This window comes from Taudactylus pleione, unplaced genomic scaffold (genome assembly GCF_031769625.1).
Source record: "Taudactylus pleione unplaced genomic scaffold, aTauple2 ptg000585l, whole genome shotgun sequence".
Classification (NCBI taxonomy): Eukaryota; Metazoa; Chordata; class Amphibia; order Anura; family Myobatrachidae; genus Taudactylus; species Taudactylus pleione.
Window position 1 is genome coordinate 4,146,716 of NW_028284987.1, and position 19,552 is coordinate 4,166,267.

At 43.0% G+C, this 19,552-nt stretch overlaps 1 protein-coding gene across 1 annotated transcript in view; it reads left to right on the top strand.

The window, feature by feature from the left end:
• The first annotated feature begins 1,463 nt into the window (after positions 1–1,463).
• The window catches only part of LOC148481344 (transient receptor potential cation channel subfamily V member 3-like), a 66,595-nt gene continuing 48,506 nt past the window's right edge, over positions 1,464–19,552 (top strand). The window contains exons 1-5 of the mRNA XM_088453679.1: positions 1,464–1,682; positions 10,782–10,859; positions 14,205–14,362; positions 18,214–18,390; positions 19,336–19,476. Coding sequence (XP_088309805.1) covers positions 1,564–1,682; positions 10,782–10,859; positions 14,205–14,362; positions 18,214–18,390; positions 19,336–19,476 — 673 coding nt within the window. The 5' untranslated portion in view covers positions 1,464–1,563. The remainder of the gene's footprint in view (positions 1,683–10,781; positions 10,860–14,204; positions 14,363–18,213; positions 18,391–19,335; positions 19,477–19,552) is intronic.

The following is a 19,552-nucleotide window of genomic DNA, read 5'->3' on the forward strand; positions in this document are numbered from 1 at the left end:
CTTCCTGAGGGGCCCGGGTCCGGCACCGCTCCCCCTCCCTCAGAGCAGCCCAGCACACAGCGTGTGCAGAGCTGCAGTGGAGACTGCTCGTGGCTGCTGAGCAGCAGCCACAGCAGTCTCCTATGCCTGTGGGGGGGAGCGATCACACTGATCGCGCCCCCCTGGCTTTGAGCAGGGCTGAGGGGGCCCAGAGCGCCCACCTCCCCAGCGCGCAGTGCCGCTGCTAATCTTTTTTAGGCCACGCCCCCTATTTCCCGGGCCCGCCGCGACTCTCAGCGAGCCTGAGTGTGTACGCCCATCTGTTGTTCCCGGCCGTCGTTCATTGAATCGTTCTATCTGCTGTGCATTTACATAGAGCATGTAACGATACATTGCGCGCAATGTATTGTTACATTGCTCACCACATCGATGGGTCGCACTGTTGGAGAAGTGAGTGCCTAGCTTAACTGTTTCAGTTTCATTGGTAATCCTTTCTCTGATGAATGGAATTTATTTTCACGCACATTTTCGATAAATAGCAAATGAGAGAATATCTCCTAAATACATATTTATACATATATTCTAGTGGAAACATCTGATACATAAATTAAGGGGTATATTTATCTTCTGCAGCTCAGATGCGGATTGGCTGTGATAAATATGCCCAATATCGCAATGCGATATTTGAATACTTTACAAGGATGTATCAAAAGTTGCATGCAGGGACAGAGCTTGTGATAAAACTTTGTCCCTGAGAATCCACTTCTCCCGGAGCCGGGGAGACCAGCTGACGGGAGCCCCAGAGGACATCACCAGAGCACCGATCACTGGTCCCTGGATGCAGGTAAGTTTTGGGGTTTTCTTTTTATCTTTTTTTTTAAATTATCACAGGGGCTGACTCCCGCCTCTGCTTTGCCTGTTAGAGCAGAGCAGGAGTCGGGGGAACTGGGGGAAAGCCCTAATAATGCCATCTGAGCGTAGCGTTATTATCACAGGGCTTCTCCTGGTATTTTTTCACAATATATTTTTAGTAAATTGCAGGCAAACCACATTTCCCATTACAAGGATGGGAAATGCGATCTGTTTACTAAAAATATGTGAATTGAAGGGATTGGGGTAATTTTTCAAGATAACTCCAATTGCCCTTTGATAAATTTGTGATAAATAAATATGCCATTAAATCTGCAACAGTGTTTATTTATATCTAATCCATTAAATAACTTGGTAAATACTAGTACATACTATAGAGGCACTTCCTGTTAAACAAATGAAAACATTAGAAGTACTGTAGACAGTCAAGTATAGCAATATTACATTGCAGTATCTCTTTTTAGAGCGTATTTTTTTTTTTACTGGGTGTGCCATAAGTGCAGCTCCCTTACACCATAAGCAATATAACAGGTTATATGGGTAGGAAGCTGTCCCGCCCCAAAACTTATTCCCTCTAGTTTTGTGCACTTTCATCCAGTATGTCATACAACCCAGTGAGCCCTTCAGATCTACAAAGCCGACCATAGATTGCTTATTACAAAGTCAGCTGCTTCTTTCATTTGTGTTACATAGGCTTTTCATACTGTAGATGACATGACAGTTGACAAAATGATTTCCGAGTCCCCTGATTGGAGTGACGTACCAGATTCGGCTGCTCCAAGCAAATCTCCTCCCATATTTTCAAAACCTATGGACTCAAACATTACAGTATGGTATGTACACTTATATATTTTACAAAGTCTAGATTAACCTTGCAATGGGGTTAGTGATATTATAGTATTATTTTTTTGTTTTCCACTACAGAAAATATAAATATGGTATATAATATCTCTGTACATCATACAGACTATTCTGCCCCAAACTATCCTATTCATTTTAAAAGTTGTTACTTAACTAGCTAAAAAGGAGCTTAAATCATAGCATGAGCGTTGCCATAAATTAAGAGTTATCTCCGGGTAACAAATTGGGGAAATTATTGTAAAGCAGAAAAAAGAGGGGGCTGCACTTCCTAATCTTGAACATAATAAGAGGTGCTACCATACAGAGATCTGTAGTTGTAATGCAGAAAGAAAGGACAATGCAGGTCCACACTATAAGCACTAAGAATTATGATGATCAAAATAATTATAATAAACTACAACATTTTTTTTTAAGCAAGATTCTTAGTACTGTACATGTTTGGCCAAAAATGTTTGCCCACCTACTACATCACGGTGAACCTCATAAGGTGGGTCTCTAACAATACTGACAAATTAAATATATTTATCTAGGACTTACCTTTAATAGAGCTCATGTGTGTACTGCAATGTAAATGACCCAAACCAATTAAAATCACATGGGGCAGGTGGGAGGAATGCTAGCCCAAGAAAAGGGGTCTCACCTTCAAATGTACCTTAAATACTCACATACACAGATTAAACTTATTGTAAAGCCCCGTAAACAGTTGTGGATTGTGTGAGACTTAACTATATCATTATTACTTACTGAAAGAACAAATAGGGTCATTTTATAAAATCCAAGAACAAGTAACATCCTCTTTCCTGTGAAAATACTTTTGCACATTTCTGTTGAATAGCCCTCTACAGATTGCAAATATTAATTACAAAAATTATGACATATTTTACTCCCGTTTTATGACGGAGGAGCTACAGTAGATAAAGAAAATGTCCAGCAGCAAAATAAAAAACATCTCACCAAAAGATGTGGCTTATAGTAATGATATAAACTAAAAGAAAATGTACAAGTATATTAAGACTATACTGCATGCAGTAAGCAGTACAGCAAGCTTACAAAATAGCAGTCAATTTGCAGGTGATGATTTATGTAAATGTCTATTTACACAACAATATATACAGTATAAGCAATAAACAACGCTTGTAGTTTTCCTTCTAGTTGTGTTAAATACTTAATAGAGGTACTGTATTGCAGTATCTAAACCTCCTGCTGCAACGTTTGTTTTGTACATATAATATAAACTATATATTTTATTTATATTTTTTTTATTGAAGAATGACATAATGATACAAATGTGAAGGAATAGTCATATCGAATATTAGACAATGGTATAAAGTTGTTGTTACCAGTGATATGCATCCACTCTTATACAAAACACATATATACAGTACGTCCTTACAATACAGATAAAGGTTATAAATTAGAGAAGTTGGATTTAAAAAGAACATGGTGGGTTACATGAGAAGAGTGGCAAAGGTGATAATAAAGTACCCCATGATAAATGGCCTGGTAGCCATACGAAACACTAGTTTCCGCATATTTTAGTTACCGGGCCATTCATCATCATCCGATAGTATCCCCTGATATACAGCAAACTCCGAAAACTGAAAGTTTTTGCAGTTTGCTCACCAGAACAAGCGCCATTTATGGCAAGGAGATCCGGGTATGCGAGCGGATCCCTCCACCGCCTTCTCATGGACTCCCCGGCGGCTGTGTACATGTGTGACCTGTAGCCGGACCATCGGGGAGGGGGTAAATAACGCAGCTACATCTGTAGCTGTGATACTAACCGAGGGGATAGCTGATTTTCGGAGTAGCTGTCCTCTAACCGGAGGAATGATAAATTGCTCCCGTGTAATCTATCCCCCGCTGCGAGTTGGATACTTAAGTATCCCTCACAGCGAGTTCAATACTTTATCATTGGAGGCCATATGACCTCCGATAATGAATAGGCCCCAAAAATGTCTATGCCTCAACCATTTTTCTTAAATTTTCCTATCCAAACAAATATGGCCATCTCTAGAGTGGATACCAGAGAGTATACAAAAGAACAAAAGAAGGGAGGTGGAGAAGTGCTGCAAACACAAACACCATACAATAAAAATATATAATATGATATGATTTTTTCACACACTAAAACTGTGTAGAAATGCTCTAATACCTGATGTAAATGTATCACAAAGATAGTAATAAATCTCTCATACCTAATGGTGCAAGATAAAGAATCTACATAAATATAAAATAGCAATTGCAACTGAAATGCACTATTCACAAGCTTAACCTGAAGATGCTAATTCTAGAATAGCAACAATGTATAAAACATAAATGCTTAGATGACTTAAAAAAATGTCTGTGGAGTTGAGAAACAAAAAGTACAATGTCTGTAGCAATGAAATTTTGTCCTATTGGAATCCGCTACTGTTGGTAACAGAAATAGCATGGCTATGTGATAGCCTAAGGCTCTAAGACAAATGTCCACAAATAATTGCAGTTCACATACCGGTAAAGATTACCAACAGTGAGTAAATGGGTTCATTATGCTGTAATGGATAAGCACTCCGGCAGCACAGTGGGACCGCTGTTGCTACCAGCTGAATGGTAACTTTTTTCGTCAGCCTAATGTTCCGTCTATCTCCGGTTCAGATGTAAACGGCCGCACTTTGTTGAGCCGCGGCCCTGCGGCTATGTGTTTGGTTGGTAAGAAGGAATATCCAGCAATGTAATATCTGATATAGCAGCTTGGCAGGCAAATAATGCCTTAGTAGGAGATCTCCACAGGATGATCGGTAGTGGATCCGGAAATACAGATATGCAATGATGAATGAGATACAGCTTATCTTTAATGTGATTCACCACAATCAGCGGCTTTCTCAAAAGGCAGAAAGATACCAGAGAGGGCCAGACATAATATGGAGAAACAGTGAAGAGAGAATTCAAATCTAAGATTAAGGGGCCTATTCATCGTGACATGTGTGCTGCAAGTCTAAAAGTTGTTTTGGAGGCATTCATCATGCCTCCCTATCAAAAGTATCACTTTCTAAAAGCTGCTCTTATTACGGAGTCAGCTTTCGGAAAAGTGATACTTTTCCCCATGCAGCTATCCACAAGGATTTCCTCACTGCCTCATGGCTCTCCCCCCTCTATTCCGTGTCTCACCATCTTCTCCCCCACGACACCTCCGGTGTCCGATCCGGGTCCCCTCCCACCCACTCTGGTGTCCGTTGCACCACCACCCCCCCTGCGGGTGTCCACTCCCCCTCCAGCGGTGTCAAGTGCCCAACACGTGGGTGTCGGAATCCCCCCGGCGAGTGTCCAATGCCCCCCTCCTCCACCGCATCCCCTCTCACCTTTTCCGTCAGTGTCTTCGGCCAGTGAGTGTGGTCACATGTCTGCGGTGCCCTGGAGCTCTCAGCTCGGCAGTGCAGACACAGCAGGGAGGGATCTGAATAGATCCCTCTGCTGTGGCTGGCAGGTTATTTCTTCACAGGCTGCCATGTAAGCAGCAGCCTGTGAAGATTATCGAGGGCTGAATGCCATCGCAGAGTGGCGCTCAGTAACCCCATCAAGTTCCGAAAAAAATGCTTTTTCGGAACTTGTGCACTGGACCCCCGGCATCACTTTAAACTCCCTCCTCTGTCCACCCCCTCCTCACCCCCCTCCACGCTCTCTCTGCCCTTGACTTTGTCACCTACTTTACATCTAAAATTAAAACCATACATCAGGACATCATGTCCCACCAAACCCCAAACACTCCATCCCCTCCTTTCCCTGATAATTTCTCCCCATCCATCTCACCTACTCTGACATCTTTCTCCCTTGCTTCAGGAGAGGAAGTCATGGCCCTCGTCCGGTCCTCCCCCCCCTTCCACCTCCCCCTCTGACCCTATCGCCTCCCGCCTCCTACACTATCTCCTTCTGTCTACTCCCATCTTGCCCACCTCCTTAATCTGTCCTTCTCATCAGGCACTGTCTCCCCTATTCTTAAAAAACCTACCTTTGATTCTAACACTCTCTCCAAGTACCGTCCCATATCTCTTCTCCCTTTTGCCTCCAAGTTCCTTTAGCGTATTGTCTACAACTGCCTTACTACCTTTCTTTCCTCCCACTCCCTGCTTGACCCACTTTAGTCTGGCTTCCTTTCTCTCCACTCCACTGAAACTGCCCTTACAAAGTCAGCAATGACCTCCTTATTGCCATAACCAAGGGCCACTACTCTGCTCATTCTCCTAGACCTCTCTGCTGCTTTTGACACTGTGGACCACCTTCTCCTCATGAAGATCCTTCACTCACTTGGTCTGTGTGATACTGCCCTCTCCTGGCTGTTCTCCTACCTATCTGATCGTTCATTCTCTGTCTCCTCTCATGACTCCTCTTCCCACCTGTTTCCATTAACTGTAGGTGTTCCCCAAGGTTCTGTTCTTGGACTTCTCCTATTTTCTTCTATACATCTTCTTTAGGTGAACTCCTCAGCTCTTTTGGCCTCCAATATCATCTCTATGCTGATGATACTCAGATCTACCTTTTTCCAATGCATCCAAGCCCCAGAGTGCATCGCATTCCGAGGCTTGGTACATGCTTAAAAAGGGTGCTGAGCTTACATAAAGGGGAAGGAGCCTCATGGAAAGGGGGCAGAGTCTCGCTCATGTCACCGTGGGAGCAAGCCAAGCACTCTCCGTGATGCTGGGCTGTTCCCAGGCTCCCCTACATTGTGAATAGATGTCGTGCTCATTTGCACAGCTCATTATTCTCCCGCTGCTTACCCGCTGTTCTGCTATGCAGAGCAGCGGTGTGTGCTTCCCACTGCAGATACTGAATGCGGAACATTTGAGAGGTATGGGTTAGGGTGCGTGCAGAGGTTATGGTTAGGCTGCGGAATGGGAGGGTAGAGTCAGGCAACAGAGGAAGAGTTAGAGGTAGGGATTAGGGTTAGGGACAGGAGAGAAATACTCACCCAAACACCAGAGGATCAGAGGTCTGACCCAGAAGTCACAGTCACATGACTACAAGGACTCAGAAGACGCCACTGCAGTTGCCATCACTGTCTAAACGATGAATGTCGACATGGTCAACTTCGACATTATGACTGTCGACATATCATACCCAACCCCTTTCAATCACAGAAATGTACAGTACTTTCATCTAGTTCTGCTTTCCTTGTAACTTGGGTACTAGTTCGTAACCCTTAATTCTTGTGACACATCCTGTCTAGCACTGTGTCATACTGTACATGTGTCCTGGCACACTACGAAATACCTGCCCTAACATATTCGATGTTGGACACCCAAGGAAATACATTTTATTATCATTCTATTAAGCTTACTTGCCAACCCTCCCAGATTGTCAGGGAGACTCCCTGAAATAGTAGCAATCTCCCTGACTCCCTGAAGAGCATAGCAATCTCCCTGATTGCACCTTACCCCCATTATGAAGCTGTTATACATAGGCGTGAGCAGCATATTACATTAGGGTGTGCACCACTGGAAAAACATTTCTAGCTCTGCTTATGGGGGTGTCTAGAACCAGTCAGGGTGCATTACCTTAAAGTCATCAATTCACATCTTATCATAATTAAACCCAATCATTCAAATATCATGTCCCACACAATATTCCCACATTATTCCACATCTTGCTTACCTATGACCTTGCAAGCGGCTACTGCTCTCTTCTACTGCAACAGATGTCTACGCTTTGCATCTTCATTCCTGACAGGTTGATAGCTGCTGCCTGAGTCAATGGCTGCCACCTGCCAGTGCCAATTAAGTGCCAGTGCACCACAATTGAAGGATGTGTATTCCTCCTAAGAGGAGCAGCATGCTCCTCCACCTCCTCATAGCCTAGCGTAGGAGGAGAGACAGAGCAGGCTGGTGGGTGGGCATGCGCACAGTGTGACGTCATCGCGTCACATCGTGCACATACTCAGAGTCAGGAGGCACTGGGAGGCGGAGCAACTGTGCCCATGTTTAGCCCGGTCAGTAATCAGTCCTGGCCATGCGCTGGGCACCGTGGGGGGGGGACATTAATCAGTGGCGATCACTGCAAGCATGTGTGAGGGGGGTGCCTGACAGGGTGTGCCTGTGCACACCAGGCACCCCCCGTACGCTATGCTGTTATATAAAGAAAAAAACAGGAATACAGTATGTACTGTACATTCAAATGGGATCATTAGTATCATTTCCCTGCATTGGTTATGAGGCACAATGATCCCTATGGCTACATGCATTTTCTGAAAATATCAGTTTTCATCAACAAGTCTTACTAATTGCTTTGGAGCTCAGTTACATTTGGGTGTAAATCAATTTTATGACACGCCCCTCAGATGTAGCAGTATACGCCCACTTTACCATCGCACTCATAGGTGTTGCTTTCACAATTTCCCTGAAATGCTTTTTCAAAAGTATGCAAGTATGCTATTAAGATATATAGGGGAGGATTTACTAACATTTCTAGCTGTGGCCCATAGCAACCAATCAGATGCTGTCATTCATTTTCTAGGATGCAATAGAGAAATGCTAGCTTAAATCTGATTGGATACTATGGTTAATACCACCACTTTTAATATTTAGAAACTTCAGTAAATCTACCCCCTATATATCATAGTAAAGTTTAAGTCACTCCTCAACATATTAAAAGTAACATTTGCGAACAGAACTTTATTTACATTATCAGAGTGATAATATGACTCATATGTATAGCTGCATAAACATGTACAACATGTGTTGTTTTTGATGTGCCTAATGTTCTACAAATGTGCACGTTTCTACAAGGTTGTATGCGACTTAGTTGATGAAAATATAGCCAAATGCAAGATTCTGCTACTTCTGAGCTGGATAAATCATGGTGTTCCAGTCTAAATATGGGTAGGGTCCCTCATGCACTTCATATTACTCTTACATGTAACAACTTGATTTTGTGCAGTGGAATGGAATTAAATATTTATGTGAGCTTCTAACTGTGGAGATTATGCATTTGCAGATATTCCCGGTATAGCAGGTGATTCTCTGCTGTAAAACAATGTGCGTTTTACACATTCTCTAACCCGCATGCATTTTCACTGGAACATATTGTGCAGCAACCTGGTACACATCATGGGGAAAGTGCATTTTTAGGTCAACAAAGTCAAAAGTAATTAAAACAATGAATTGCACCATAGTACTGGGTATAATAAAGACCAACAAGTATAATATGTAAGTAAAATATTTAAAAAACAGCGCTATACTAATATCATACAATATTTTTGAATAAGAAACATACATGACATGTACAACAAACAACATTTATATAAAAGTCAACTATAGTAAATTCCAATAATAATACCTAAATAAATTCCTAATTCAAGTTCACAACAGTCTTTATTTAGAGAAATCCAACTGTGCGGCACATAAAAGAAGGAACCTGCTTTGCCTGTGTGAGTCTGTGTGTAGCAACACACCATTAAATTAGTATACACAGCTACACTTCTCCTAGAGCTTGCAGAGTCACAACTTGGACCACAGTGGCAAGTGGTAAAGTTACAAGATGTAAGATCCTTTTCTCCATCATTACATTGGACGGGCTCACGTTGCAAACATACCTATATACTGTAGAGGTGGGAATTTTTCTGCTATTCTTGTTTTGAAAAACACTTTGATCTGTTGACGATCATTGGTGATTATATCATTCTATTTCAATTATGTACTGAGCATTGAAACTACCCCGATGAAGTCTCATAAGGAGATGAAACGTGTAGGTAAGGCTCTGAGATTCACTATAAGGATACACAATCGAACTCTGGGCCTGATTCAGAGCTGCTCGCACTGACAGAGCGCTCGCACTGACAGAGCGCTCGCTCTGAATCAGGGTTGGCTTTTTTTTTTTTGGAGCGTCCTCTTGGCCCCTCGCATAGCTTGCGACGAGACTCTTGTGGTAGGGTCTCGTTCATCGCAAGCCCCAGAGAGCTATCGGCTCTAACAGAGCCGGAAGCTCTCCACTGACATCACTTGTGATGTCAGTGGGGCCTCCCCCAAACGGCAGGCGTTCTCATGGAAACGGCTCCGTTTGGGCAGCCAACCCCCGGCCCGCCCACCAAAGGGGGCGAGCTGTCACTCAACATTGACAGCTCGCCCCCTTTGGTGCGAGACCCAGAGCGACTGATTGCCCGTCACTAGCCGGGTCTCGTGCATGCGCACGACGGAGCCTGCTCCATCGCACGCATGCGCTGTGGGCCACCATCGACCCGGTTGCGAGGGCTCAGCGTCTGTGACCGGGTCTGAATCAGGCCCTCTGATCCCTAGGATAAGGGTGTAAAAATCTTATACCTTGAGAGTGGAACGTCTGCAGCTAACTGTGATGTAAATTGTATTGTGAAGTGTGATTTATACAGATATATATAAAAAAAGGTATCTCAAATTGTAGTATTGGGTTTACAGTCGTATGGTATTATCTAATGAATTTTGGGTATAGCACCAATGATATTCTTGTTTGTTGCTTCCTGATACTAGAATCCCCCCAGAACAATTTTATCGATCACCAGAAAAGCTGCAGATAATCAGCTAGGAAACAGAGAATACCAGTTTTAATTTATTGTAGATACGCCCTCTAGGGGTTTGTTTGTGAATGTTATTTCAGTAGGCACTCACTAATGGGTCTCGCAAAGTGGAGCAGCTGACTTGTACCTATAGGTGCAGGATAAAGGTCTATTTTGTGTGTGTGTGTGTGTGTATGTATATATATATATATATGTATATATATATATATATATATATAAAATCTCTATATCTATCTCTATCAGCTTATTATCAAATGTGGATGTGCAATTAAAAATATGGGTGAGGTTCCCCTTTAATTTATAGCACATGATGGGGGAGGGGCTTATCATAACACATACAAAACATGGCATAATAGGCCCGACCCCATGGAAAGCTGTAAAGCACCCACCTTGCCGATAATATAAAATGTATTGGTAATTGCTGAACAAATCAAAAATCAAGATTCATTTATGTTAATACATGTTTTACACTCCTTTACTGAATGTCTTCTTGAAGTCTAATTATTTATATTAAAGCACTCTGTATTTTATGTTTATTTCTCATTTAACATAGTGACAGCAGTAAATGTGAAAATGTTGATTCACCCACAGAAGAGGAGGCTATCTGCATGTTGTATCAATATAATAACAGGTAATGTATTTTTATATAGCCAGGTCATGTGTTTGGAGCTTGTAGTTATAACGCGTAAAAAAAATGAAATATTGTTTTTGAAGTTTGTAGTAACCCCTCACACATCAAAGCAATGGGGACAAATTCCAATACTTGGGTTCTGGACTGGGAGTTTCTTTTTATATGAGGAATCCTTTCCTGGTAAAGCAGGTGACTCTCTTATAATACAACATGATTTTACTCCTTCTCTAAGGTGAAGATCGGCTACAAGGAAGCACACGCAGGCACTTATAAATAGTCAGTTCTTGGATCGTGTTAGATATTTTCACGAGTAATCAAATCTAAATGCACCCAAGCTAAGCTACTGGTAGTGGTAAAAAAATGGAAATGCCAATATAAAGTCACCTAATATAGTATCAGGCCACCATGTGCATTCAGTACGATCTTATGTACCTTGGCATTAAGTCTATAAGTGTCTGGAATTTTGGATGTGGCATGATTCTTTCTCAAGAAAGTCAGTCAGCTGCCATTGTTTCATAGTGGAAGAAAGTGCAGTCTCATTGGTCACGACACAATCTGTATAACAATTACCTAAGGTCTGTCCCGTCCCCTCAATGCATGTCCAGTGGGAGCCAGGGCATGTGCTCCAATGGATCCCACTGCTAGGGAGACTGGACTAGGGATGGCCATCGGTAGGTTAACAATCGATGGTATCATTGGTGGTTGACCTTAATGGTATGAAACCATTGGATGTGAACTGTCCATGGTTTTATCCACCGATGGTGATCTCTGCTTTAGTACTGGCTAGGCATCGGGCCAATCATGGAGTGGGGTGTGGGTGGAGTCCGGCCACACGTGGTTTATGGTGGCCGCGGTACGGAATGATGGGGACCGGGAACCTAGATCCCGGCACCACAGCATTACAGCACGGTACTGCAAGGCAGTGTGGACACATGCTGGGGGGACAGGGAGAATTGGCTCCCTGAAACCCCAGCGTGGAGAGGGGACCAGCAGCTTAGCACTGCTGAGTAAAGGTAAACCTGCTGCAGCCAGGGCATGGTCCTAGGCTGCTGAGCCGAGAACCCTATGCTGGGGACTGGGAGTTTTAGGTGACAAAGTGTGGGACAGGGCAGGGCAGGACAGAGCAGCAGGGAGGGGGTGGGCAGGAAAGATTAGGGATGGAGCAGCAGATAGAGTGGGGACTGACTAAATTGATCCGGCATATTCTGGGTCCTTTTAATAGTCTATATAATAAGGTCTGTCCCATCTCCGAATGCGCAGTGGGAGCCAGGGCACGTGCTACCTCTCTACTCACTGCTTGCAAATGGGACAGACCTTAACTAGAGAGGAGCTGCAGTGAGTATAGCCACGGGATAGAGTGGTGGGACAGAGCAGGAGAGGGTGGGACAGAGGAGCGAACAGAGAATATTAAAATGGTATTGTTGTTTTATCCTATTTTTTTGTTGGAGGGATTACCATATAAATGTTCCCTGTTTTATATATGGGGCCAGATTTAGAGTTGACTGTATAAAAGATTAAACATTTGCATATGCCAACAATGGGAGTAGGAGGGACAAAGACTGCACCTCTAACATAACAGTGCAGCCTAAGGGCCTGATTCACAGATGTACACTAATGCAATCGCAGCTGCGATTTCGGACGGAACACAGCTGCGAAAATATGCTAATGACGCACTTGCCATCCAGTGCTTAGAGAAATTCCCACACAAAGCATCTCACATCCGCTGCTTAGGCACAAAATCGGAAACATCGAACGCAGATCAGGCGGCTATCAGCCTTCTGAGTAAGTCTAAGATGCCACATACAAAGCGTGACTCTAGGCACGCAGAGGGCTCTTCTGCTGTATGCATGAACGCGGTGGCTATTTCATGTATGCTCAGAACATGGCGTTTAAACAGTTGGACATGCCTACATTTTTCTAACCACCCCACAGTACCTCCCCCAAACGCTGACTACCTGTAACTGACTTTGCGCTTGTATCCTCTGTGCGAGCATAATCACAAAACAATCGCTGCTCATGCACAGTGCTGCTTAGTGCTTACACGCATGCGCAATGGCTAACAATTGCTCAATCTGCGTAAATATCGGCGTTGTGTTCATCTCTGACTCAGGCCCTAAGTCAGCATAAAGGAAGGCCACTAGTTCTTCCCAAAATTAAAACAAGGTTTTACATAAGCGCAATGAGTTTCACAGTTACCTTCTTCGGTAAAATTCACCCTCTTATATAGGTGATATGTATCTGTCATCATCATCATAAAATATACTGTCAAATGGGCAGATTTAGTACCTCCTTACTAAAATTCAGAAAAATATTTGTAAGTCAAAAATAGGATTACTCTAAATGGGAATAGGTAACTTGGACCTTCATATTCTTACTGTACTGAATTTATTCTTGAATGCCTTCAGGGTCTGATTCAGAAATGTACATTCATCCGACGATGAATGTATATCTCCGATTGTCAGGGGTCTGCGCCTGCACAGGACCTGTTATGCGCATGTGTTTGGGGGGTGAAGCAGGAGCGTTTCTGTTCACCGTTCCCGAAACAGGGGCATGTCGCCCCGTTATCCGGGAGGGATGAGGCCAGTGTCTGTGACTGTCAACAGACGCAGATTCCTGGCCATTGGCGTGACCAAAACCTGGTCAGGCTGCGGGAAGGTTCAGCTCCTGCAGCCTGACCAAAGTAGCAACCATCACAACCATTGGTCATGATGGTTGCGATGGTGATCCCATCCCTGAGATGGACGGAATTGCACAGTTGCTTGTGGGCGGCTCTTTAAATCCGTCCATCTCTGAATCAGGCCCAGAAGCTGCTGTGCAATACCGTCCAACAAAAGACAAATGCAGCAGGAGGTGGCTATAGGAAATAGACAGCTCCTGCATTGCATTTGTGATCCAAGTGCAGCGCCCATAGAAGCTGCCTGGGATCACCATCACAACCATTGCGACCACCGGTTGCTCCTTTGGCCAGGCTGCATAAGCCAAAGCTCACATCAGCCTGGCTGGTGCCTGGTCACTTGTGAGGCCAGGAAATCTGCTTCCACCGACATCCCTCCTGGAAAACAGGGGCAACATGGGTTAGCATACATCTCTCAGGCCCTCTGTGCGCTTTTCAAACACAATAATTAGCAAGTATATGATACGTTTAGTATCAAAGTGTGGCTGGAAGGTGCGGGCATACTAAGTGTGACAAATTATTTGCGATGTGCATTTATATGTAGCACAAATGGATTTCCATATATCTCTAAATCAGGTCCTTTTTGTTTAGTCGTATATAATCTACCAAGAAAAATCAGCATGTTGTATAATGTATTACATGTAAATGAGATGATTTTTTTTATCCTGTAGCGAAAATGCATTCAAAGCATCTTCCCATTCTATAAATGCAGCACAAAACATAAAGCAAATGTTATTCAATGCAGTTTCCGAAGGACACAAGGTGTCAGTAAAGAGACTTCTCAAAGAAATAAAGGAAAATACTGGATTTACAGATATGTGTGCTCCAGGTAATATATTATTATATATGACAAGTTCACGTTATTACAATATTATTGAGACAATAAATCACATATAACAATTCAAAATTAGAGTGAGGAGTAACTCCAGCCTGAAGCTGCAATTTGTCAGCTCTGCAAACCATGTTGCATTATGGGAAAAGGATGGCAAATGTAAAATGTGTGGACAACTTTAGTGTTGGGAGGGGCGCATCCTAGTTCAACTTTAAATTGAACATTGTAACACTGCATAACATTTAGTATAAGGTGCAAATCGGTTTCCTTATGTACGTACTCTCAAAATCTAATCACAATATTAAGAAATCTAATAACTGATCTGATTATCTGCCAGCAGGGGTAATTTAGAAACTTATAGTGAAAATATACAGAAAGTGACCTCGCTTATAGTAGTCGGGACCAAATCAACTATAGGCAGGTTCAAGACACAGGAGAGTGAATTTAGCACAACTTAATCCTAGGCTAGGCCAAAGCAACATACAATGATAGGTGGAGTCATAACAAAAGCAGGCATTTAAGGGAACTATATATTAAAGGCAGGCATTTAGAGATCTATCTACAAGGCAGGCATTTTAGGGTTCTGTATACAATTACAGGGAGCTTTCAAACGATAGTTATATAATATAAAGGGCAACGTTGGTCGATGGTAGGCAACTACCGATGGTTTGCTTGTGTGCTTGCACAAAGGAAGAAAACCCAAAAGAAAGAAGAAAAAGAAACCCACCTTTGGCGAAGAACCATGGCAAATCCATTGATTCCCACCCAGGGGATGCATAATATTTGTAGGTAATTCCTGAAAAATAGTATTTTGGGGGGATATATCCCACAAATATTAATTAATACATAGGATCCTGAGAGACAAGAATAACAGTAGCTTCAGTACTATTGCTACTCCTCAGATTTAATCATCATGTGCTCATTTCCTGATGTAGCTGTTTGTCTTTCACTGTGGCTATTACTAGTTAAAGCGTTCAGAACAGTTGGTTATTGCTCTATGTTCCTGATTGATGCAGCTCATTTATTAATAGTTTGCCTATAATACTCATGACCTCTAATTGTTTATAATTAGAATATTCTCTCTTGTACTCAGCACTGAACTTTGCTAGTGGGATCCGGTCTAAAGATCTACAGTAAAAATGTAGACAATTCCTAGAAAGACACCAGATGTTAGACATTCAATAGGTCGACAGAGACAAAAGATTGACAGGGACAAAAGGTCGACACACTAAAGGTTGACATGTAATTTGGTCGACAATGTCAAAAGGTTGACATGAAAATGGTCGACACAAAATGGTCGACACTTGATGTTTTTTATTTTTTTAGGGTTAGAGTTAGGTTTATGGTTAGGTACTTACCCCAATGGTTAGGGTTAGGCACTTACCTCAGTGATTACAGTTAGGCACCAGGAGGGAGGATTAGGCACTTGCTGAAGGGTTAGGTTTAGTCACTAGAAGGGTTGGCTAGGGTTAGGCAGCTACCCTGACGGTTAGGGTTTGGCACCAGGAGGGAGGGTTAGGCACCAAGGGCAGGGTTAGGGTGAAGATTAGGGTTAGAAATAAAAACATGTGTCAACCATTTACATATCAACCTTTTGACCCTGTTGACCATTTATACCTGTTGATCTTCTTACATGTTGACCTTTAGAGTGTCGACCTTGTGTCCCTGTCGACTTATTGTCCCTGTCGACCTATTTATTGTATAACATCTGGTGTCTAGCTAGACATTTTCTACCTTTTTACTGTAGATCTTTCAATCCACATCCTTGCTAGTTTACTGATTAGCTGCCAACCCTGGCCATTTGCTTGTTCCCACCTTTTTACAAGCTGTTTGTTTCTGAACTGCTCCATTGCTGACTATACATTGTTATCTTTGTACATATTCCTATATTAGTGTATTACATTCTGCTGTACATGTACATATGTATTGTCAACGTATCTCATACATATATATTTTTTTTTGCTGCATAAGCTTATTGTAAGCATGCACTAAACACATTCAGTCCTGGGGGCAACAGAGTACCAGTGAGCACATTGAACGGGAAAAGGGTGCTAAAGGTGACAACTGGAAGCTAGTACTGTAAGTATGCATGGGATGAATGTGCCCAGTATTTGTGTCTCAGACACAGACTTGAAATTGGTGAAACATTGTAGCTTAGTCGCTTTATGGCAGTAAGGGGACGCAACAAAATCCTACTCTATGCAAATTTAGAAAGAGCTCTACTAGCTGGATGGTTTATTGAAGATCATATTTGGTGACTTTCTGGCAGAGGGCAGTAAGGACGGCAGTGCAGGGAGCGTATCATGCCAAGTGGGCAGCCCGGGAGGGGGGGGCGTGATCACATTATCATGGCCCAGCACCCCTATACAATGCCACAATCACCAGCTGTCGCGCTTGACCCAGGAGGATCTCCTACTAAGGAGCTGAAAGCTGAGGTCCGGGGTTGTGGAAGGAATCGGAGACGAGGGGCCTGGATGTATGACTCCTCATCCACAATTATCTGATGTTTACGAGACCCAACCAAAGGCGTGGAGTCTAACCTGCTGGGAAGTGTTCACCAGTGACCCCTTCAAGCAGGATATGGATTTAAGCTGCACCCAGCAAGCAGGTCGTGGCCCTTTGATCAGGTATCCGATACACGTGGGGAATGGAAATTAGAACACCGATGTGGCCCAGGAAGTTAGTACTTCAGAAAGAAGCACTGGCGAGGTCACTGTACGAAGATGTAGAACTAAGTACATCGGCAAAGTAGCAGATGACTGCTGGCACAGGAGGTATACATGGTAGTTGCACTTGAAGAATGTACAGATTACATGGGCTAGATGTTCAGGTACACCACTGACACAGGAGGATGACGCTGTGATTGTACTCGTAGGATGCACTGAGTACGCGGGCAAGGTGTTACAGATGCACCGCTGCACAGGAGGATGTCGCTGTGATTGTACTCGCAGGATGTACTGAGTACGCGGGCAAGGTGTTTCAGACACAACACTGGCACAGGAGGATGTCGCTGTGACTGTACTTGCAGGATGTAGTGAGTACGCAGGCAAGGTGTTTCAGCCGCACCGCTGGCACAGGAGGATATCGCTGTGATTGTACTCGCAGGATGTACTGAGTACGCGGGCAAGGTGTTTCTGATGCACCGCTGGCACAGGAGGAACTTAGAATAGACTTGAGAGTAGAACAACAAGGGAACCTGGAATGTAGTGATGGCAAGCAAACATTAGTAGTAACGACATTGTACAAGCAACTTCCTGTTGTCCAGAGCCTGTTAAATATTCAAAGGTAGCAGTCCTTTGGAAGGTATCATCAGCTGACAAAGATCATGCTATCATTGGACGGAGGGTCAGTCAGGTGATAAATACTGTCATGGCTGCGCCCATGATGACAACCTCGGTAACCAAATCACGGAGCAGCAACTGGAAGACAAATGCACCAAAGGCATAATCCTCAGTGCGCCACTCGCCACTGCACCAGATGTCTGACCGAGCGAGAAGTCAGGGGAAGTTGGTGCTGAGGTGAGTAACGGCCGATCCTAGGCCGGAACCTGACACCAGCCTTGTGAAGCTGTGGACAGAGCCATGATTATCCGATTCAGTGCAAACTGCTTTGTCGCCCACTTCACTTGGGAAGACTTGCCCACTCTCTTGACATCAGGAGAGCAACCTGAGATTCGGGAGTCTCCTGGACAAGTAGGCAAGTATGCTGAATATACCAGCAGTAGCATTTCAGACCAATATGTGTGCAACTTGGTTCTGCAAATCTGTAGCTTTGTACAGCTCCTTAATGACAAGACAAACAATTATGCTCCACCCACAAATAAAAACCAATAATATGCTGTATTTCAGATTTTTTTATGTACAAACTAACATACAAGGACACAGGGAAAACCTGCCTGATGAAAGCATTACTGAACATCAATGAAGGCACTCCTGAAATAGTGTGTATTCTACTATTATTTGCTGAGGAGAATGGATTCTTGGAACAATTTATTAATGCTGAATATACAGAAGAAAATTACAAAGGTAATGTACATTCAAAATAACATTATGATTACGACTGGTAGTTTTCTAGTGAAAATATAGCTTTACAAGTAAATCATTGTTCCAATAGTAAAAGAAAACAGGCAGATAACTGATACTTAATTTGTTTCTGAATGGTATTAATCACACCGACTGCAAAAGTTTCAATAATTGGTCACTTTTAAATAGTATTACTGTTTACTTTTCAGTTATGTGGTATACATGTGCATCACCAGAATATGGAGATACTACGTTCTAATAGTTATTATAGGTAAAAACTAGAGATGTGCGGGTCTGGATTTCTGAAATCCAAACACACGTGAATTTAGGGGTTCTGAGTAGAACTAGGTCAAAGCACAGATTCCCTTTTATTACTCGTTTGTAATGTGTCCCGGTTTGGATCTGTTGCAAGTTTGGAACCAAACTTGGGTTTTGGATTCAGACATTTTAGCTGTTTTTATAGATTATGAATCGATTTTTATCCGAAACCAAAACACTTGAGGGTGGTTTCTCAAAACCTAAATACGAAGATGAATCCAAACTGAAAGCACGGGGGTCCGCGCACATCTCTAGTAAAACCTAATGAGATATTTTGCCTTAAAAGTTATAGATTTATTTAATCTATATAATAATCTCCCAAGGTCTGTCCCGTCTCTAACATGCATGCGCATTGGGAGCTGGGACACGCGCCGCCCCTCCAATTGTTCCCACTGCAGTGAGCAACGGGACAGACCTGGATGGGGATCGCTCTGAGCTGGTAAGGGGTAAGTATATACAGCGGGACAGGGCAGCGGCGGGATGGGGTGTGACAGAGTAGGGGCAGAGCAGTGAGTGGACCAAGGTGACCTGGCATATGCCGGGTCCAACATACTAGTGTATTGTAAAATGATGTATTACACCAGAGAAATATGAATACATTTCATGTGTAATCTTTATTGTTTTATTCAGGTCAAACCGCATTACATATAGCAATTGAAAGACGACAAGTTCACATTGTAAAATGTCTAATCGACAAAGGTGCTAAAGTGAATGTACGTGCACAGGGCCAGTTCTTCAATCCTAAGAACAAGAACAAAGGGTTTTATTTTGGCAAGTATATAGTTTCAATGTGTTATAACAGGTGTTTTATATCAAGAACTTTATCTCACATTGTCTACCATAATAT